Source organism: Macaca mulatta, chromosome 12, assembly GCF_049350105.2.
Source record: "Macaca mulatta isolate MMU2019108-1 chromosome 12, T2T-MMU8v2.0, whole genome shotgun sequence".
NCBI classification, from domain to species: domain Eukaryota; kingdom Metazoa; phylum Chordata; class Mammalia; order Primates; family Cercopithecidae; genus Macaca; species Macaca mulatta.
In genome coordinates, this window is record NC_133417.1 from 87,175,398 (window position 1) to 87,195,496 (window position 20,099).

At 39.7% G+C, this 20,099-nt stretch overlaps 2 protein-coding genes across 7 annotated transcripts in view; one reads left to right on the top strand and one right to left on the bottom strand.

Moving 5' to 3' along the window:
- Positions 1–20,099, bottom strand: part of PDE1A (phosphodiesterase 1A) — a 401,882-nt gene that overhangs the window by 101,915 nt on the left and 279,868 nt on the right. For all 6 annotated transcript variants that reach the window (XM_028830525.2, XM_028830528.2, NM_001257584.1 and 3 more), the window contains 1 exon segment: positions 1,131–1,313. In XM_028830525.2, the coding sequence (XP_028686358.1) occupies positions 1,131–1,313 (183 nt within the window).
- On the top strand, positions 4,278–5,539 carry LOC705671 (actin, cytoplasmic 1). Its single transcript, XM_028844381.2, is given in 2 exon segments — positions 4,278–5,141; positions 5,143–5,539. Coding segments are annotated over 2 exon segments (1,137 nt in total). The 5' UTR covers positions 4,278–4,358; the 3' UTR covers positions 5,497–5,539.

The following is a 20,099-nucleotide window of genomic DNA, read 5'->3' on the forward strand; positions in this document are numbered from 1 at the left end:
TTTCATCTGTGATTCTCTCACAGATTTTCTGATGTACTATTTAGATATTTTTAATTCGGTGCTAGAGAAAAGTCATCTTCTTTAAATTGCGTAGTGTATTTAACCATCTTTAAGTTTTATAATACATTTCTTGCCATGCATTCTCATTTGCACTTTTAGAAATTCAAATGTGCTTTCCATTGTCCCTTTAGCAGAAGAAAATTAAAGTTTGTAATGTTTATTAACAGTAATACCTAGAGATATCAGAAGATGAGAAATAATGCATTTTCTCTAAAATTTAATTTTAAGCATATTGGCAAAATGTTCTCTGTTTCTCAACTTTACTAGTTTCTAAAATATTCAAATAATCGTTCTATATATAATTTCATAAAATTATTTTTTAATCTAAGGGATTTCTGATAACTACTTTTCAATTTTGTCAAACATAAAATGTCTATTTCGGGTCTTTTGTAGTTTTAGTTCTAGGAAATATCTTGTTTCCTAGATGGAAAAAATAAGCTGTATTCCTAAGGGCTGAAAGAACATAAAATTGGGTCATATTAACATATGTTTCACGTTGAAAACTCTGATGATATAACTAGGCGTTTCTAGGGGCCATCAAATATCCCTTGCTTCAGTGACAGAAATGTTGGGGGAAAAAAAAAACTATCAAAAGTGAGCACGAGAGGGATTTCCTCCATTATGGAAAGATGGGAAGTGAATGGGCTTTTATCTTTAGGGCAAAGGAAGGCCTGAGTGATCTTGACATGTAGATTGCTACCCAATGTAGAATGTATTTTATGAAATGTTACATTTTATTCAGGTAAAATTAGTTGTGTAACATATACATGTGTCAGAATTGTTTTTAAACAGTTGTTCACAAAGGTTCATTTGAGGAGAAAGGTCATTCAAAAGTCTTTGCTTTCAGTCTTCATGTCAACTTAAAATAAATAAAAAGAATGCATCCGGGACCAGGTGTTTTTGTTATAGGTAAGTTCATCATAAAGTCCCAAATTTGTTCATTCTAGTTATAATTATGATTACAGTTTTCCTCAATAAGTGAAATATAGACTGCTCATACCTTTTATAAAATGAATGTATCTGCTGCCTTTCAAATATTATTGTCTTGAGATGCCAACAATTTCACTTACCTTTCCACAAAAATTCCAGCTTGAACAGCATGCACAATGCTCCGAAATTTTGGTTTTTCCTCAGGTTTCTTTTTTGTCATCCCCATTTTCCGTGTAAAGGTAGAAGCCAACCAGTCCCGGACTTCAGATGGGACTGAGTCAGTCTGAATGTCACTGAGCTCATCTTCAGTATCCAGAAGTCTTCTACAAAAATTTATACAGATTAAACATTTTTAAAAAGTGAGGAAAAACTAATAACAGGAAAACAAGGATTGCAATGGAATTTAAAATATAGCCAATACTGCTCTGTTTATTCCTTAATATGTACTCTCTAAAGAAAAAAAAAATCATTAACATTTGGAAAGCTCTTAATTTCTCAAATTGATCATATGAAGGCAACAACTAATAGATTTTGCATTTGCTGCTTCCCAAACATTTCAGCACAATGATACACTAGTCTGGAGGTACCGACTGTTAATATCTTTAGTGTGCTGTTCTGATAATGAATAAAACTAAGGAAAGATATGGAAGAGAATTCATAAACAGATGTCTGCTATTAAAACAAGCAACTGGAGTGGAAAGAATAAAGGGGGATTGAATCCATAATAGCTGTCATATACTTAATAATCTAGTGTATGTCTTACATATAGTACATGATATTCGAATAAGGCTTTGCAATGTATAAAAGTCATTCACAGGTACTATTTCATTGGGTAAGTACCCCTAAATTTTAGGAAAATAACAACTTAAGTGCTCTCAACGATATCCATTCTATCAATATCACAGATTTTAAAAGTGAAAAAAAAAAGAATGAAAACACATGAAAATAAATAGATTATGTTTAAAGCACATTTCAGGTGACCAGTGGGTGGAGATCTCATGGGTTTAGAACTGCTGGCCAAGGAAATCAACCCAGTGAGTGAGGTAGTGAACAGGAACTGAAACAATGACCACGCTCTGTGTAAGCTCCAGGTAGATAAAATTGACTGGACTGCTGAGTAATAACAGCTGCCATTAAAGAGGACACTCAGGAAACATCGCTATTTTAAGGCCAGTCAACTTCAGGAGTCAACAACTTCCTAAAGGTCTGAACTGGCAACATCCCAGAGGCTCCCCACCAAATACAGAAACAGCTTACAGAACAGTTGAGCTTTGTCTCCAGGAGGAACACAGGCTGCTCTGCCTGCCATTTGACTCGGTTCTTTCCTTATCTGTGCACCAATCTAAAAACTCATTGGCACATGTTAGCTTTAACCTTTGGGTTTCATCTGCTTTTGAAAATCTCTTTGCACAGACCTAGGCCTAAGGTTTATGAGCCGATGTTGGAAGGTGGCAAGAAATGGTTGTACATGCCAACGCCTCAGAAACAAGGCACAGGCCATCTCAAGAAGCAGGGACAAAACAAAGGACAAAAACCAGGAGGTCTCCACAAAGAACTCAATCTGGCCAAAGAGAGGCTCAAAAGGTAATATGCAGAAGAGGAACTTTTCATGTTCCTTTAATTGGCCTCCTGTATATGCTGCTGTTTCCCATAAACCTGCAGAAAATAGTCATTTGCCAATATTTCTTTTCCATGGTATTAAATAAGCATGAATGTATTTATGAAATACCTTATGAAAAAAGTAAACATAAGTTCTGGAGTCACAAAGATACATGTATACCTATAAAGATTAAAAAGATTTAGAGTTGAATGTTAATACTGATTAATACTTACTTTATTCGATTTTTAATTTTCTTTCTGATCTCACATTTGGATGGTTTTGATTTACCCCTAAAACACTGAACTAGAAAATTAAAGCAAAATAGTTTGTTTTTCTTTTTGCCCATTTGAAATTAGATTCCCTAGCCCATTTCAGCAAGTCACTAAACTACATGGCTTGAAAATTTCACTACTTTAAAGATTATGCCATTTCTACTATCTCTTATGCAGTGATCAAATACAGGGCAGGTGGGACAGGTAGAATAGGAATCATTGTGGTGTAATCTTGTGATGTCACCATGCTCCAAGCATTCCACTGCAGCCTAGTTTTGTCAGCTAATCTCCTTAGAATGACAGAAACCTGACTGATGGCGCCAATTCCTCCACAGTAAATTTCATGTTGATGACTTTAGGGCTATATGTCCTATTCTCATAAATGATCCAAGAAAGATCATCAAGCATAACAAAACCAGCGTATGAAAGTGATATTCCACATAGTAGAGTGGTACTTAGGAGGCTGGAAATCCTTAGTCATGATGCATGAGGTCATTTACTGAGAAGAAAGTGAATATAATTTTAGGGAGAAAGAATGATATGGATATGGATTAATTAGGGACACACAAATAAAGGACGAGAGTGTGTTAAGGGAAGAGCATGGAATATGCTATTGTGTAACTTGAAAAGAGAATCTTGAAAAGGCAACAACTACCTCCATGAAGTTTAATTTTATGTGTCACCATAGGTAGGTTATGGTGGCCAGTTGTTTGGTCAAACACCAATTTAAATGTTGCTGTGAAAGTATTTTTTAGATGTGATTAACACTTAAACCAGTAGACTTTGAGTAAAGCAGATTACCCTCTAAATTATGGGTAAGCCTCATCTGATCAGTTGAAAACCTTAAGAAAAAATATTAAGGTCCCCCAAAGAGAAAGGAATTCAGCTTCCAGAAGTTCGCCTTTGAAATCAAGAATGCAATAACGACTCCTGCCAGGGTTTCCAGCCTGCCAGTTTGCTTTGCAAATTTCAGACTTGCCAGCACCAATAATCACATGAGCCTCTTCCTTAAAATACATATCTCGCTCTCTCCTCTCTCCTCTCCCTCTGTCTCTCTCTTTCTCTCTATCTCGTGTGTGTGTGTGTATGTTGTGTACCTATTAGTTAGGATAAGAAATAATCTTTCCATCATTTATGAATGCTGTGTGATAACTACCAGTGTAGGTTATAAATGAAGTAGAATATAAAGACTGAGTTCTCTATTAACATTCATTTAATAGAACATACCAGTCCTATTTCTCATGTAAAAATCCTGTTTGCAATGAACTAACATGCCTTTTTAGCAATTATAAATCTAAACACCATACTGTTTAAACATTACAGAATTATTGTCAAACTAAATGAAGTGATTAAAAATGGAAAAAATGAGAATGATCCCTTCTCAGGTGGAACTTATATTTTAAAAGAAAGACGAGGCCGAGACCGCGTCCGCCCCGCGAGCACAGAGCCTCGCTTTCGCCGCTCCGCCGCCGGTTCACACCCGCCGCCAGCTCACCATGGATGATGATATCGCCGCCCTCGTTGTCCACAACGGCTCCGGCGTGTGCAAGGCCGGCTTCGCGGGCGACGATGCCCCCCAGGCCGTCTTCCCCTCCATCGTGGGGCGCCCCAGGCACCAGGGCGTGATGGTGGGCATGGGTCAGAAGGATTCGTATGTGGGCGACAAGGCCCAGAGCAAGAGAGGCATCCTCACCCTGAAGTACCCCATCGAGCACGGCATCGATGGGACGTCCCACAACTGGGACGACATGGAGAAGGTCTGTCACCACACCTTCTACAATGAGCTGCATGTGGCTCCTGAGGAGCACCCCGTGCTGCTGACCAAGGCCCCCCTGAACCCCAAGGCCCACCGCGAGAAGATGACCCAGATCATGTTTGAGACCTTCAACACCCCAGCCATGTACGTGGCCATCGAGGCGGTGCTGTCCCTGTACGCCTCTGGCCGTACCACTGGCATCGTGATGGACTCCGGTGACGGGGTCACCCACACTGTGCCCATCTACAAGGGGTATGCCCTCCCCCACGCCATCCTGCGTCTGGACCTGGCTGGCCGGGACCTGACTGACTACCTCATGAAGATCCTCACTGAGCACGGCTACAGCTTCACCACCACGGCCGAGCGGGAAATCGTGCGTGACATTAAGGAGAAGCTGTGCTATGCCGCCCTGGACTTCGAGCAGGAGATGGCCACGGCGGCTTCCAGCTCCTCCCTGGAGAAGAGCTACAAGCTGCCCGATGGCCAGGTCATCACCATTGGCAACGAGCGGTTCCGTTGCCCTGGAAGGAAGGTTCCAACCTTCCTTCCTGGGCATGGAGTCCTGTGGCATCCACGAAGCTACCTTCAACTCCATCATGAAGTGTGACGTGGACATCCGTAAAGACCTGTAGGCCAACACAGTGCTGTCTGGTGGCACCACCGTGTACCCTGGCATTGCTGACAGGATGCAGAAGGAGATTACTGCCCTGGCGCCCAGCACGATGAAGATCAAGATCATTGCTCCTCCTGAGCGCAGGTACTCTGTGTGGATCTGCGGCTCCATCCTGGCCTCGCTGTCCACCTTCCAGCAGATGTGGATCAGCAAGCAGGAGTATGACGAGTCTGGCCCCTCCATCGTCCACCACAAATGCTTCTAGGCGGACTGTGACTTAGTTGCATTACACCCTTTCTTGACAAAACCTAACTTGCGCAGAAAACAAGATGAGATTGGCATGGCTTTATTTGTTTTGTTTTGTTTTGTTTTGTTTTTGGCTTGACTCAGGATTTAAAAACTGGAACGGTGAAGGTGACAGCAGTCGGTTGGAGCGAGCATCCCCCAAAGTTCTACAATGTGGCCGAGGACTTTGATTGTACATTGTTCTTTTTTTAATAGTCATTCCAAATATGAGATGCATTGTTACAGGAAGTCCCTCGCCCTCCTAAAAGCCACCCCACTTCTCTCTAAGGAGAATGGCCCAGTCCTCTCCCGAGTCCACACAGGGGAGGTGATAGCATTGCTTTCGTGTAAATTATGTAATGCAAAATTTTTTTAATCTTCACCTTAATACTTGTTTATTTTGTTTTATTTTGAATGAGGAGCCTTCGTGTCCCCGCTTTTTTGTCCCCCAACTTGAGATGTCTGAAGGCTTTTGGTCTCCCTGGGAGTGGGTGGAGGCAGCTAGGGCTTACCCGTACACTGACTTGAGACCAGTTGAATAAAGGTGCACACCTTACAAAAAAAAAAAAAAAAAAAAGAAAGACTAAAAATAAAATAAGGATTATGATATAGGTTAATTATGAGAAGAAACACTACTTTAGATAAGATGATCAGATAGTTAAGACCCGAACAATGAGAAAGTATTAGATATAGGAAAGTCTGGGGGAAGTCTGTTCTATCTATTCCAGATAGAAAGAAGGGCAAGTACAAAGGCCCGAGGCATGATCGGTATTGGCATGTTTGAGGAACAGAAAGGAGGCCAAATGTGGCTGGAGTATACTGAGTGAGAGAGTGACTCAAGTTGGGAGGCAAACATAGGTCTAAGTAAGCTAATAGCAGGCCTTGGAAGGATTCTGTCATATTTGCAATGGCAGGTCATTGAATTGTTTCAAGTAGGATGTGATATGATTTATGTATCTAAAAGACCAATGTGCATGCTGTGGGAGGAATAAAAAAAGTTGTAAGAATAGTGTTTTGAGTTTAGTTAGTTTAGTTAACTGAGCACAATTGCAAAAATGGTCTTTTATTTTGGAAGTTCACTACTTTTTGAAGACCCTAATTGGTATGGAATTGGGCATCATTTTTTCCTGTAAACATATGGCTCAAAGTCTTACTGGTATATTATTTTATTTACTTATTATTATTATTATTATTGAGATGGAGTTTCGCTCTTGTTGCCCAGCCTGGAGTGCAATGGCGCGATCTCAGCTCACCGCAACCTCTGCCTCCCAGGTTCAAGCGATTCTCCTGCCTCAGCCTCCCAGGCACATGCCACCATGCCTGGCTAATTTTGTATTTTCAGCAGAGATGGGGTTTCTCCATGTTGGTTAGGCTGGTCTCGAACTCCTGACCTCAGGTATCTGCCCGCCTTGGCCTTCCAAAGTGCTGGGATTACAGGTGTGAGCCACCACACCCGGACTTAATGGTATATTATTAATGTTTTCTCAGACTATACATTTTTTTCTGTTCCATTTGTTTTGTTCTCTTCTTCGGGGAAATGGATTATGCATATCGGAGATCTCTTTTATCTAGTTTCCATATCTATCATTTTTCCACTAAACCGTTTTTTGAAAAACTAATGTCTTGATCTTATCCTGTTTTGTTTACCTTTTTCTTTCTTTCTTTTTTAACCTTTAAAGTGTTTTATTTGTAAAACACTCTACTGTGTTTTCAGTAATGTCTCTTTTAAGTTTTGTGGCTTATGGCTTGGCTGTCTCTACAGGGTAGCCTCATTTTCCTCCTCCTTTTGCTGACTGTGTTGTGTGTACACGTTTCACCTCCTTGTCTTATCATATTATTTACCTCTTGAAACTTTTTTCTTTGTTTTAATCGTATTATTTTTTCTACAGAATTGATGATTTCATGAAGTTCTTGAGTTCACAGGATGAGCTCACAGATGTGTACGTTCCTCTGGCATGAGTTCTTTGACATGTGTTTTTCCCTATCCTTTCCACCTTTGTTCTTGTGGTATTTTTTTGTATGGATTCTGTGTTGGTTTCTTTTTGAAAATTGTTCATTCTTATATGAGAGAACTTCTTTCCAAATCAGAAGGTTGAAGAGAAGGACCAGGAGAATGTGTACAGCAGAAAAGAAGTGAATCTGGGTATGAGGTCAGATGTGTGTCCCTATGTGCAAGAACTGACTTAACTTTCTCTTCAGCTGACAGAAATACTAGCTGCAGGTCTGTTTCTCAAAGATTTTTCTCTGTGCTACAGCACAGTTACAACAGTGGCCTTTGAGATCTTCATCTGCCTGTGCATACATCTCTGCTACTCCAGCGTGTGAAATGGGGGAAGCTTCCATAGCCAGCTGGCATACCTTGACCTTTTTATTCTACTCAATAAGTTTCTAATTTTTCCTTTTTGAATGAGCATGATTACCTAGAGAACTCTGTCCTATGCTATCCCTGCCTGACAGCCACAATTTCAGGCACCTTCATCATTTAGACTTTATTTTTTAAGCTTATAGAAAAATTGAGTGTATAGTACAGAGAATTCCCATTCATCTCATCTCCACCCCCACCTTTACAGTTCCCCTATTATTGACATCTGGTATTATTGTGGTACAGTTATTTCAGTTGATGAGCCAATGTTAATACATAATTTTTTTTTTTTTTTTTTGAGACGGAGTCTCGCTCTGTCGCCCGGGCTGGAGTGCAGTGGCTGGATCTCAGCTCACTGCAAGCTCCGCCTCCCGGGTTTACGCCATTCTCCTGCCTCAGCCTCCTGAGTAGCTGGGACTACAGGCACCCGCCACCTCGCCCGGCTAGTTTTTTTTTTGTATTTTTTAGTAGAGACGGGGTTTCACCGTGTTAGCCAGGATGGTCTCGATCTCCTGACCTCGTGATCCGCCCGTCTCGGCCTCCCAAAGTGCTGGGATTACAGGCTTGAGCCACCGTGCCCGGCCAATACATAATTATTAATTAATATCCATAGTTTACATGAGGGCTCACACTTTCTGTTGTACATTCTATGGGTTTTGGTAAATGTATAATAACATATATCTACCATTACAGTATCATACAGGGTAGTTCCACTGCCCTTAAAACAATTCCTATACTTTGTCTATTCAACCTTCCTTCCTTCCCTCACCTCCGGTCCCTGGCAACCACTATCTTTTTGCTGTCTCCTTAGTTTGGCCTTTTCCAGACCATCAGATACTTAGTATCATATAGTAAAAGGCTAGACTTTTTAGTATTGGCTTATTCCACTTGGTAATACGCATTTTTCTCCATGTCTTTTCATGGCTTGATAGCTAATTTCTTTATATTGCTAAATAATATTCTATTGTATGCATAGATAGTTTGTCTATGCATTCTACTATTGAAGGACATCTTGATTGCTCCAAGGTTTGGCAATTATGAATAAAGCTCCTATAAACAGGTGCAGCTTTTTTCAACTCATTTGAGGAAATGCCAAGGAACACAATGGCTGGATGGTATCATAAGTGCTTAGTTTTTCAAAAACTGCCAAACTGTCTTGCTATACCATTTTGTACTCCCACCTGCAATGAATGAGTCAGAGGCCAAGCTGCCATCATCTCTTGCCTGGCCTCCTGTGCGGCCTGCTAACTGGTCTCCGCCTCTTGCTCCTGACCCCTGTCAGTCTCCTCTTCCCTCTATAGCCAGAATGCCTCTTTTAAAGTTTAAGTCAGACCACAATGCTTTATTCATAAAGCTCCACATAAGTCATCTCGAGCTAAGTCTCTAACCTCACCTTTTAACCAGTTCCCCTATATTCATTTTGCTCCAGTGACACTATTCTTGCTGGATGCAAAGCTGCCAAGCTTGCTTTTGCTTCAGGGCCTGTGTACTTGCTATTCACTCTACTTAGAGTCTTGTACTCAGATATTTGTGTGAATCATTTCCTTACTGCATTTAGGTAGAGAAGGCATCCATGTGCCCACTCCCAGTAGTAAATATTCTTCGTTTTTATTTTGTCTTTTTATTCTGCTGTAGTCTTCTTCCTTCCTTTCTTTTCTTTCTTTCTTTCTTTCTTTCTTTCTTTCTTTCTTTCTTTCTTTCTTTCTTTCTTTCTTTCTTTCTTTCTTTCTTTCTTTCTCTTTCTTTCTCTTTCTTTCTCTCTCTGTCTCTCTCTGTCTCTCTCTGTCTCTCTCTCTCTCTCTCTGTGTCTCTCTCTCTCTCTCTCTGTCTCTCTCTCTCTCTCCTTCCTTCCTTCCTTCCTCCCTTCCTTCCTTTCTGACAGAGTCTCGCTCTGTCGCTCAGGCTGTAGTGCAGTCACGTGATCTCGGGTCACTGCAGCCTCTGCCTCCCATGTTCAAGCGATTCTCCTGCCCTGCCCCTGCCTTCCAAGTTACTGAGATTACAGGCATGCCACCACGCCCAGCTAATTTTTGTATTTTTAGTAGAGACAGGGTTGGGTTTCACCATGTTGGCCAGGCTGGTCTCAAACTCTTAACCTCAAGTGATCCATCCGCCTTGGCCTCCCAAGGTGCTGGGATTGTATACAGGTGTCAGCCTCCAGGTCCAGCCTTACCCTGTTATAGTCTTCTTAGCACTGACCACTACTAGATGCCATACCATATGTCTACTGGTTTGTTTGTTCTTTTTATACTTACAGTCTAGCAGCCTGGGCTGCAAAGACCTAGAGAGCAGAAAGTTGGCCTTCTGTTGTACACTGCTGTATCGTCAGCTTCTAAAATCATGTGTGACACAGAGCAGGGGGCCAATATATATCCATTGAATGGCTATAAAATGTCTAGAAATATTTACATTAGACTAATTGTAACTGATTACCTTCATGAGTGGAGTAAGGATGGAAATGGTAGAAGTTTTAGCGTATAATCCTGTGCTATTTGATTGATATAATCAAATTTATTGCTGCTTATGCAGAAACAACATCTTGGAAGCAAATTCACTGCTGCCAATCATCTCCTTCATTGCCTTTAGATTAAGTTGTTTCTGAATAATCATGCGTCATATTATTGAAACAAATTGTGGGGAAACATATATATTTGGTGTAGAGAAAAAAACTAAACATTTTCTATTGCATTTTAAAGTCACAGGAAAGAAAACTTAAAAAAAGTATGGGTTGTTTATATGCCTTTAGCCAAGAAACTCAGTATTTCTGTCAAATATTAGCTCCTTTATGCTATTTATCACACAGAGAAGAGTAAGAAACTTCTAAAGAAGACATAAGTCAGTGTACACAGGTTCATAGAAGAGTAAGAAACTTCTAATGAAGACATAGGTCAGTGTACACAGGTTCATTAAGATAGTTATTCCAATTTGGAGAGAAGAAAGTTGAAAAACAGGTAGTTCAAACCTAAATTTGAATGAATTTTGAAAATAAACTAATAAATCTAAAGACATATTTCTCCCCACTCCCCTACATTTACCTCTTCTTACTTATTCATTTTCCCTTTCCCTCATACCCGCCTTGTACTCTGTGTCTTCTTCCTTCTGAGCAACATGAGCAGCTCCTCAAGTTTCATCTGACCATGGTAGACAGTGCAGTAACAAAAACTATAATGTAATATGGACTAGTCATCGTCATCCTGGACTTTTCATAGACAGAGAATTATTTTAAAGAATTCTCCTATATGTTTATCTAAGACATGAAAATATCTGAATACTTGTATAAGATTATGGCACATGTAAAACATATATGACTACATTTTGTCCTCATTTCATTTTTGAAAGAAATTTGTGCAAGGAGGATGATAAAATAGGATCTCAACTATCATAACTAATTTTGTTTTACAAACATCTAATGACTTCATTGCTCTTTATTCTAATATTAAAGGGCAGAAGTATGCATAATCATTTACATTTTAAATGCTTTTTAAAAATGAAGACTTTGTGTTTAAGAAACATACAACATGGAAAAATGATGACTGGTACATTTTCCTTAGGAATTCTTAAAATGTGTCAAGACCAGCCTGGCCAACATGGTGAATCCGTCTCTACTAAAAATACAAAAACGTAGCCAGGCGTGGTGGTGTACACTTGTAGTCTCAGCTACTGGGGAGGCTGAGACAGGAGAATCACTTGAACCCGGAGATAGAGGTTGCAGTGAGCCAAGATGGCACCACTGCCCTCCAGCCTGGGCCACAAGAGCAAGACTGTCAAAAAAAAAAAAAAAAGGAATTCTTAAAATGTGCTATACAGAAAAAGAAACGATAAGGAATATATGTGTAAAATGTTATCACTGTTTACCTCTGAAAAATGCTCCCACTGGTGTTTGATATGACTTTAGTTTTAGTCCCAGTGGACTCAATAAAGCATAAAGTCAAAGGTTTCTAAACACGACCTGGGTGCAGATGGGGCCCGGTGAACTGTGAAAACTGACCCTGCATCCAATCTGTGACTCAACTAATCCTTCAGAGCTATTTATAATCGTAATTTTCTCTTGAAATCAGATGACATAACTCCCAAAGGGCTTATATTTTGAAATAAAAAGTTTGCAGGGAAGGGAAGTAAAGAAGGAGGCGGCCACGGAAGGAGAGGTCATGGGATTTTGACTCTTACAATTACATGTCAGTGAAAATATTTCTGTCCACAGTGGACTCTTGGAAAATGACTACACTCATGTACTGATGTGGTTATTTCTGGGCAATTGGTGCCTGCAATTACACCTTCTAAGTGCTAAAATTCAAGTGCTAGGTGCGGTTAGGAGATACTGGTTTCTCAAGTTTGAAATGTTCTTTTCCTGCTTTACTATTCTTATAAAGGACATGTTTCACGCAGCAACAAACTCATTCAGTTCTTTCCCTTAACATTGGATGGGGCCAGGGTAGGATCATATTTCATCCAAATACCATTTAACTAAATATTTTAAAGTTATATATCAGGTGAATAAACTGCTGTATGTTCTATCCTTCTACCTTTTAATAAGTTTCATAAAAGACAAACAAGTTGGGTGAACTGAAAGTTCTCAGCTCCTTGTGTGACAACACTGGGCCAGCAACCTGCAGCTCCACTCTGCACCACAGGTGGAAACCTCAGCCCTGAAGTACAGTCTCCATCAACCTACCTAGCTTTGAAAGGAGCTGCTTCTTGGCCACTCCTTGGTTTGAAAGGGTACAAACACCAATGGTGTCCTGGGTTCCTTGGGAGGAAAAACCTAATAAGAAAGCCCAGTAAAATGTAGGAGACAGGCTTGGGGACCTTTGGGTAGAGAAATCCGGGGTCTTCTGCCCTAAATATGGTAAAGGAACATACTGGGAAAAGCAGGGAATTCCAGGGTCCTATAGTACCTGGAGGGGGAAGAGGGTCATGGGCTTCAGGTTCTTCTTGGTCTTGTGGGGACACACCATGGTGAGGGGAACACCAAAGAGAACCTTTGTCAGCCTCCCTGAAGTGGGGAATGGTGCCCAGGGAAGCAGCTTCACTGGCCTGGGGCTAAGGGTGATACTGAACTCATACATTGCAAATATCTTCCAGGACAGCCAGAGGAATTAAAGGTGGTTGATCTTTCCATAGTACAAATACAGCCAGAGGAATTGAAGGTGGTTGATCTTTCCATAGTACAAATACTCTTTTTGGAGTAAGTGGTTTCCTCCTAGGAGAGTCCATTAGTATTATTTCTTCCATTAACCTATGTCTGTGTTCTGAGCTGCTTGTGCCCTTCCCCACCGTTATCCCCCAACTGCCGCAAAAAACAAAAAACAAACCAAAACTCTAAAGGTAAAACCAATCCTTCACTCAGACTTCAGAACTGTTTGAGGACCGAAATGGATGATAATGCCAGTTGCTTTGTTGCTGTCTTACTAAGAACCAGGCAAGAAACCAAGCTTTAGCTTATTTAATCCTCATAATACCACCACGAGGAAGATCTAATTATTATTGCTACTTCTATTTTACTGATAAATAGACTGAGGCACAGATGTCTTGAGTGATTTGTGCAAAGTCATTCAACCAGGAGTGTCCATGTCGCATTTTTTGGTCATGTATGTCTGGTTTCAGGGTCTGAATTACTAACTGATAAGTTATCCTCCACTTTAAATGCATATTTTTCTTACTGAGTACCCAAACTGCCTTCACATTTGGTCAACGCTAATGCCAGTAATCATTTTCTAGATCTCATCTCTGCCTTGAAACTTAGGGTTAAAAATAATTGAACTTAAAAAGTCTTAAAGGAGTTTGATCTATCGGTAAATCTTTAGTTGGAGGAAGCTTAAATTTAATTTACAATGCTAGCATGTTGAATTGTTTTCTCATAGAGAAATATATCTGGATGACAAAATTTCAGGACACTTTGAAGTAAAATAAATGTAAGGATGGAAATAGGTAATACACTTGAAATGCCATATCTACTTGTCAGTAACCTACTTACTATAGTGCTAAATACTTTTGAATTATTTTTCAGGCCACCACTGAAGCATGTTTATTTATTCCCTGTTTTGTTCCAAAGAGGATTTAAAATGGCAAGCTTACAAATTTATCTCAATAGCTTTTTATAAAAAAACAGTTTCCTGATAGATTTGTTCAATGTTCCTCTGGTATTGTTAGCCTCTCCCCAACCCAGCTTTTTTTTTTTTTTTTTTAACTGTGAGAAGATGATCATTGTATATGAGTGACTATGAAGACTGAACTTTTGGGTGGAGAAGTCAGTCATGCCGACCTTAGCTCAATTCCCAAAAGGCAAGTCTTGGCGTAAACGAGGTCAACTAAGGATAATATTGAAGTTAGATGTGGCTTTCTCCAAGGTAAGGCCTACAAAGTGCTTGGTGCCTCCTTTGTACCCAATCTAGGAAGCAAAGGTGGAGGCAGTAGAGGTCCTGTCCACCAGGAGAGGCAGAAAGGACTCAAAGAATGTTGAGGGGAAGGGCCTGAGAAAGAGTCAAATTGCTTGGAGAGCTGGGATCAAGATTGTATTTTTGGAGTCATTTGGGGATGGAACTGGGGATAATGGGTGAGGCAGAAAACTGCCCAAGGCCTTGCTGATGACTCTTGGCTTCCCACCAGGAAATCCTCTTGGCTTAAAAACATTTTTGAAAATATTCCATTAGGCACAGAGCCTAATGCTCCACTGATTAACAAGTTTTGATTAATAAGCATCCTCTGTAGTTAGAAAGACTGCCTCGAGTCAAACTCCTGGCTTCATCACCTATTGGCTGTGTAGTTTTGGAAAAAGTATTTCATCTGCGTGAGACTTAGTTCCTTTGTCAGTACAAAACAGATGGTACTAATAGTATGCCTAGTGGTGACATTGTGAGAATAAACTGGATAAATACAGAGAAAGCCCTTAGAACAGCATCTGCTCATCTGTTATAAAGCAAGCCCTTGGTAAACTTCCCACTACCTACACATCTGCATAAATTAGTCTGAGCAGATTCCCTTTTTCTAACACGTAGAACAAGGAGGGCCTCACGGGAATGGAAGTGTTGGAGACATTGTGGGAAGAAGTTGGTCAAAGTGGACTCTGGGGAGCCAAAGAATAAAGTAAGGATTCTCCTAAAGTAAGGGTTGTGAAGAGACAGTGGGAGAGATCTCCAAAATTAATTTTTACTTACTTTAGGATGTTCCCTAGTAGAGTAGGCAAATTCATAGAGGCAGAAAGCAGAAGAGCAGTTATCGGGGTCTGAGAGTTATCGGTGGGAAATGGAGAGTTATTGTTCAAGGGTTACAGAGTTTCTGTTTTGGATGATCAAGAACTTCTGGAAACAGATGATGATGGTGGTTGCATAACATTGTAAATTTACTTAATTCTACTGAATTTTACACTGAAAAATAGTTAAAATGGTAAATTTTATGTTATATATATCTTTTCACAATAAAACAATAGTTTCCTAGTATTGATCTTCTTCCTGCTCCACTTTCCAGAGAATAGATAGGTTGCCTCTTCTAACTGGGGAAATAAGACATAGGAGAAGGGCATTCCATGCTTCATCTGTGTCCTTCCAAGGATTACTAAGAGGGGCAGCCTGGAGAAAAAGGGTGGGGCTGCAGCTCCTAGATGAAGCCTAAGGGCCTATGGTTTCCCAGACCTGGGAGAGGTGACCAAACCACGGACCAAAGGACAGGCCTGGCCTCCAAAGAACCCAAGACTTGTTGCTGTGAGGCACTGCTAATCTCCGATTCAGCACCTCTTGCTTATTGCCCCTATTTCCTAATGAGATTTCCTGGAGGTTGGAGTGGGGGGACATTTTAGCACAAAGTTATCTCATTTACAACTTGGAACAACACTTGGGGCATAGTCTTGATAAGACCTTAAATTTCTAACCATCAAATTTCTAATGGTCTCTCTGTTTCTCTTTTTGTGTGTGTGTGGTCTCATTGTGACATCATCTAGTAGAGTAGTTTCAAACTGTGGTCACTAGACCAGAAGAATTAGCATCACCTGGGCACTTGTTAGAAATGAAACTTCCCATGCTCTAAGACCTATTGAATCAGAAAGTCTGGGAGTGAGGCCCAGCACCCTATTTTAGCAAGCCCTTCCAGTGATTTCAATGACTACTAAGGTTTGAGAACACTGTTCTCCTTCATTCACAGCTTGCCAATTAATGGAAGCTCTATACTAAGAAAATGCGATTTACTTATTTTCTGACATGTACTGAATGGCACTGCTTATTTCCTTATGCACATTATTTCACCATCAGTGATGAGGCTTGTTGGTGAATTATATCAGGAGGAACAGTCAGAAGAGTCCCCATGAAAGTATTTTAATTAATGAATCTTTTATAATGATGTTACAAATGGGAATTATCTGTATGTTATTTGATTGCGAACTAAAAAAGTCAATTTTCAACAGACCATGGGTGGAAAATGTGTCCTCAGGAGAGCAGGGGTATATTTGGAAGACAAGAGTGTAAGGGGAGGTAAGGAATATATTTCTTTCTAAACCCATGAGGCCAAACTACTAGGGATGATGACAACTGGGAGGTAACAATAGCCAAAGAGAATAGTGAAATAAGTATCAGTGTATATAGTGAGTCCTTCATAAATATTTGTTGAATAAATGGATAAAAGTATAAAAAACATAGGCATAGGGTCCCTGGTTTTACGGATTTTTAAAATATTCAGGTATTTGCACTAGTTAGGTATTAGCCCAGATGAGGAATAGTCACTTTTATTTGTTTATTTTGATGCATATGTTGTATATGTCAATGTTTTTAGTTACGTCCTGTTTAATGTAGAAAAAGATATTTTTCATGTGTAAAAAATTTTAGAAAAACAATTTAAAAAGTATTTTCTGTGATCCTGTAACTCTTTGTATATATGCTCAGCCATGAATTCACTCACTGACTCAAGTTGTAAATGACACAATAACCTGAAGGAGGGAAAAATCCATGTCCCATGGAAGGAAGAGAGACCCAAGAAAAGACAATAGAAGAATATGTGATGAGTCAGAGCAAAGTTTCCATTCCTGTGATTATCCAAAAATATGCCAGATTAATGAAGAGTAGTCAGAAAGGAAGGCAGGAGAGATCTTGAGAAGGAACACTGGATCCTGCCTGACCTCTAATCCAGGACAAACTGTGAGGAGGATGGGAGCATGCCCCAGATAAATTTCCAGGATCCTGGAGCAGAAGCCAGCTGAATGCCCCACCCTATCCCTATCCCCAGCCCCTACTCCTGGGTGGAGCCTGCAGGACGGCAAAGTCCCTGTGTGGAACTGACTAACGTGTGTCTAGACAGATAGGCCTGAGACAGTCTCACAGATAATGGTGACTCCAGCTAGACTGATGGGGATGGAAATGAGATAAAAGAGATGCAGAGTAGACAGAAGAAAAATATATTTGGAAGTAGGCTACATAAATATAGTAAAGAATGTACAAACATCTTTGTATGTAGAAAAATGTAAGTCCCTTATTTCTAGTACTTGATACTTGCTCAAGAAACACCTATGTTGTTCGACTTTATGATGGTATCAATGTTTTGAAGGTTACCTTGGAAACTTAACCTATTACCTTGTTTCATGGGAAAATAGATTATGAATTATTAGTGGCTAACTTAGAAATCAAACATTTTCATTAGGATTTAATGTTAAGGTAAAGTGACTCTTCGGAAGAATTAGAGATGAAGAATATGAATTTGGAGCAAGTCCAACCTACCTGGCTGTAAGAATGCTGTCAATGACAAGTGACATCAAACCTAAACGAAAGTGGCTCAAATAATACAGAAATTGACTGATTTCCTTAAAAAAAAAAAAGGTTAAAAGTAAGGTGACTCCGGTAAGGGATTTTTTAAAATCAGGAAGTCAACGATATCACCAAGGACTAAGGTTTCCTTCATCTTTCTACATGAACAAATTTAGTATTAGGTTTAGCTTTCTGCTTGAAGCAAGATGGCTGTATTCATGGTAAGCATCAGATATGGATATATCACCTAGAAGCATAAGATACCCTTTCTATGAAGAGGAACCCTTCTGCCAACACAGTCTTCGTTCTGCCCTTTATGCAATTCTCATTGGCAAGAATTGCATCACATGTCCAAGCCTAAACTCACTGATTAGTGAACTGGGGAATAATAACTGGTTTATAACAATTAGGAGTCATCCATCCTGAGCCTAGGGCTGATGTTGGTGTCCCCTGAATCACTTGGCCTTAAAAAAGGGAGAAAATAATTAGGAAAAAAATGGGTACTGTTGGCTAGGAAAAAAGAGAAAAATAGACGTCTGATATATTCCTTTTAAATTTGAACTTGTCTCTGATGCTTAATAATTATATAATCCTAAGCTAGTCAATTACTTTCTTTATGCCTTAAATTTTTTAACTTTATAGTGGAAATAATATAAGTATCTAATTTATAGGCATTTTTGAGAATTATATAGAATCATATTTGCAAATTGAATAATACATTGCCTTGGATTTAACTGTCAAATGACTTTCATTATTATTATTATCATTATTAGACAAGAATAACATTTAAAACATCTTTTTAAAATTCAAGAAATATTAATTTATATTACATTGAATCAAAACATCACAAATAGTGAGATCTTATTCAACACATAGAGCTTTTTTATTAGTCATTTCTCAAAAGACCTGGTCAGGCTTTTCTCCCCCTTTTCACGAGTGAGGCTGTTTTTGAAAGTTTGTAGAAAGTAACACATCACAGATGGACAGAAAATAGGAAAACCAACCAAAAAGTATTGCAACTTTTTCTAAGTGATTTTCACACTCCACCTACAGGGTGAGAACAGCCTACAAACACAACACTCCAAACAGCCATCCCTCCCCACAACTCACACCATAAAAATGGAATTCAGAAAAATCATTACTTGATTTTTAATGATTCACTGAGCTCCAGCAACGTCTTAGCACATTTTCCTCAAACTGATTTCCTCGGGGACTTTTCCAAATAGAAGTAATTTGAAGAATACAAGAGCCCATATTTATAAATGCTAAGCAAATGATAAGCAGTTTCCTCCTGTCACCCTCCTGGTTGTCAGGGTAATTGCGTCATAAGCAGGTCTTTACAGGGGGACTTTGGAGCCATGGATAAAATCACACGATTCCAGAACAAAAAGAGACTGGAGACTTTATCTTCCATGTGAAAAAAAATAATGAGTAGAGACTAATCATTAGTAGGAGCAAAGCCAAGAAAGGAGTTGCTGAACTGCCAGTCGAGGGCTTTCCACGACATCCCACACAAACCCCGATCCAGGTCTCCCTGCTTGTGACACTAGCAGAGACATTTTAGTTTTCACTGCAGAGAGAACACAGTTGTGGTTTTAGAAAGCACTCTCCTCCATTCTCAGTTCTTAAGCATATGATTTAAATAGAGTTGACCACCTATCTTGCTCATGGGATGCTTGACCACTGACCTTGTATATTCAGCTCCCCTGGACACAATGATTGGTTGAGGGATAAATATGTTACCTAACTAGAGCCAATGAAACATAAGGATATGTTTATCGGATCATTTGGGAAAGAAAACTTTTCTCATTCCTGATTTGATGGTGTGAGGATGTGAAGCTTAGAAATACTGTCACCATCTTGCTACTAGATAAAGCATCAAAAGAGCCATTCCGGAGCTAGCAAAACAGAGGTGGACCTGCTGATGTCATTTGTGCCCTAGTTCAACCTATGTTTATAGTCACCACTAGCCATCAGTATTTTGGGCCATGAAAGTCAGTAAGTTAATCATTTGTTTAAACTGGCTTGGTTGGGTTTCCTATCACTTACAATTGAAATATTTAATAAAAGCCGTTCATTAATTAGCCCAATCCATTTCTCTTTTTCCTCTCTCTTATTCTGACTCTAAATGCCAAAGGAGCACACATGAGTGAGTGCCATCATGATGTGCAGGTTGTAGTGATTAAACACAAAGAGTTTGCTCTCCACATCATCCCCCAAGTTCAGCAGCTCATTATTCATACCTTAGCCATAACTATTGCAGCACATTTACTCATGCTAAACAGCTGAGTTTAAAATGAAATGCCAGTGAATCTTTCTGATTTTACAATGCTACTCATGTTTTGCTTACTTGAAGATCCTTGACTGTGCACTGGTTAGTTCCAAGTTCATCTACGCTTTCTTTTCTTTTTCTTTTTCTTTTATTTTTGAGACAGAATCTTGCCCTGTCAGCAAGGCTGGAGTGCAGTGGCATGGTCTCAGCTCACTCCAACCTCTGCC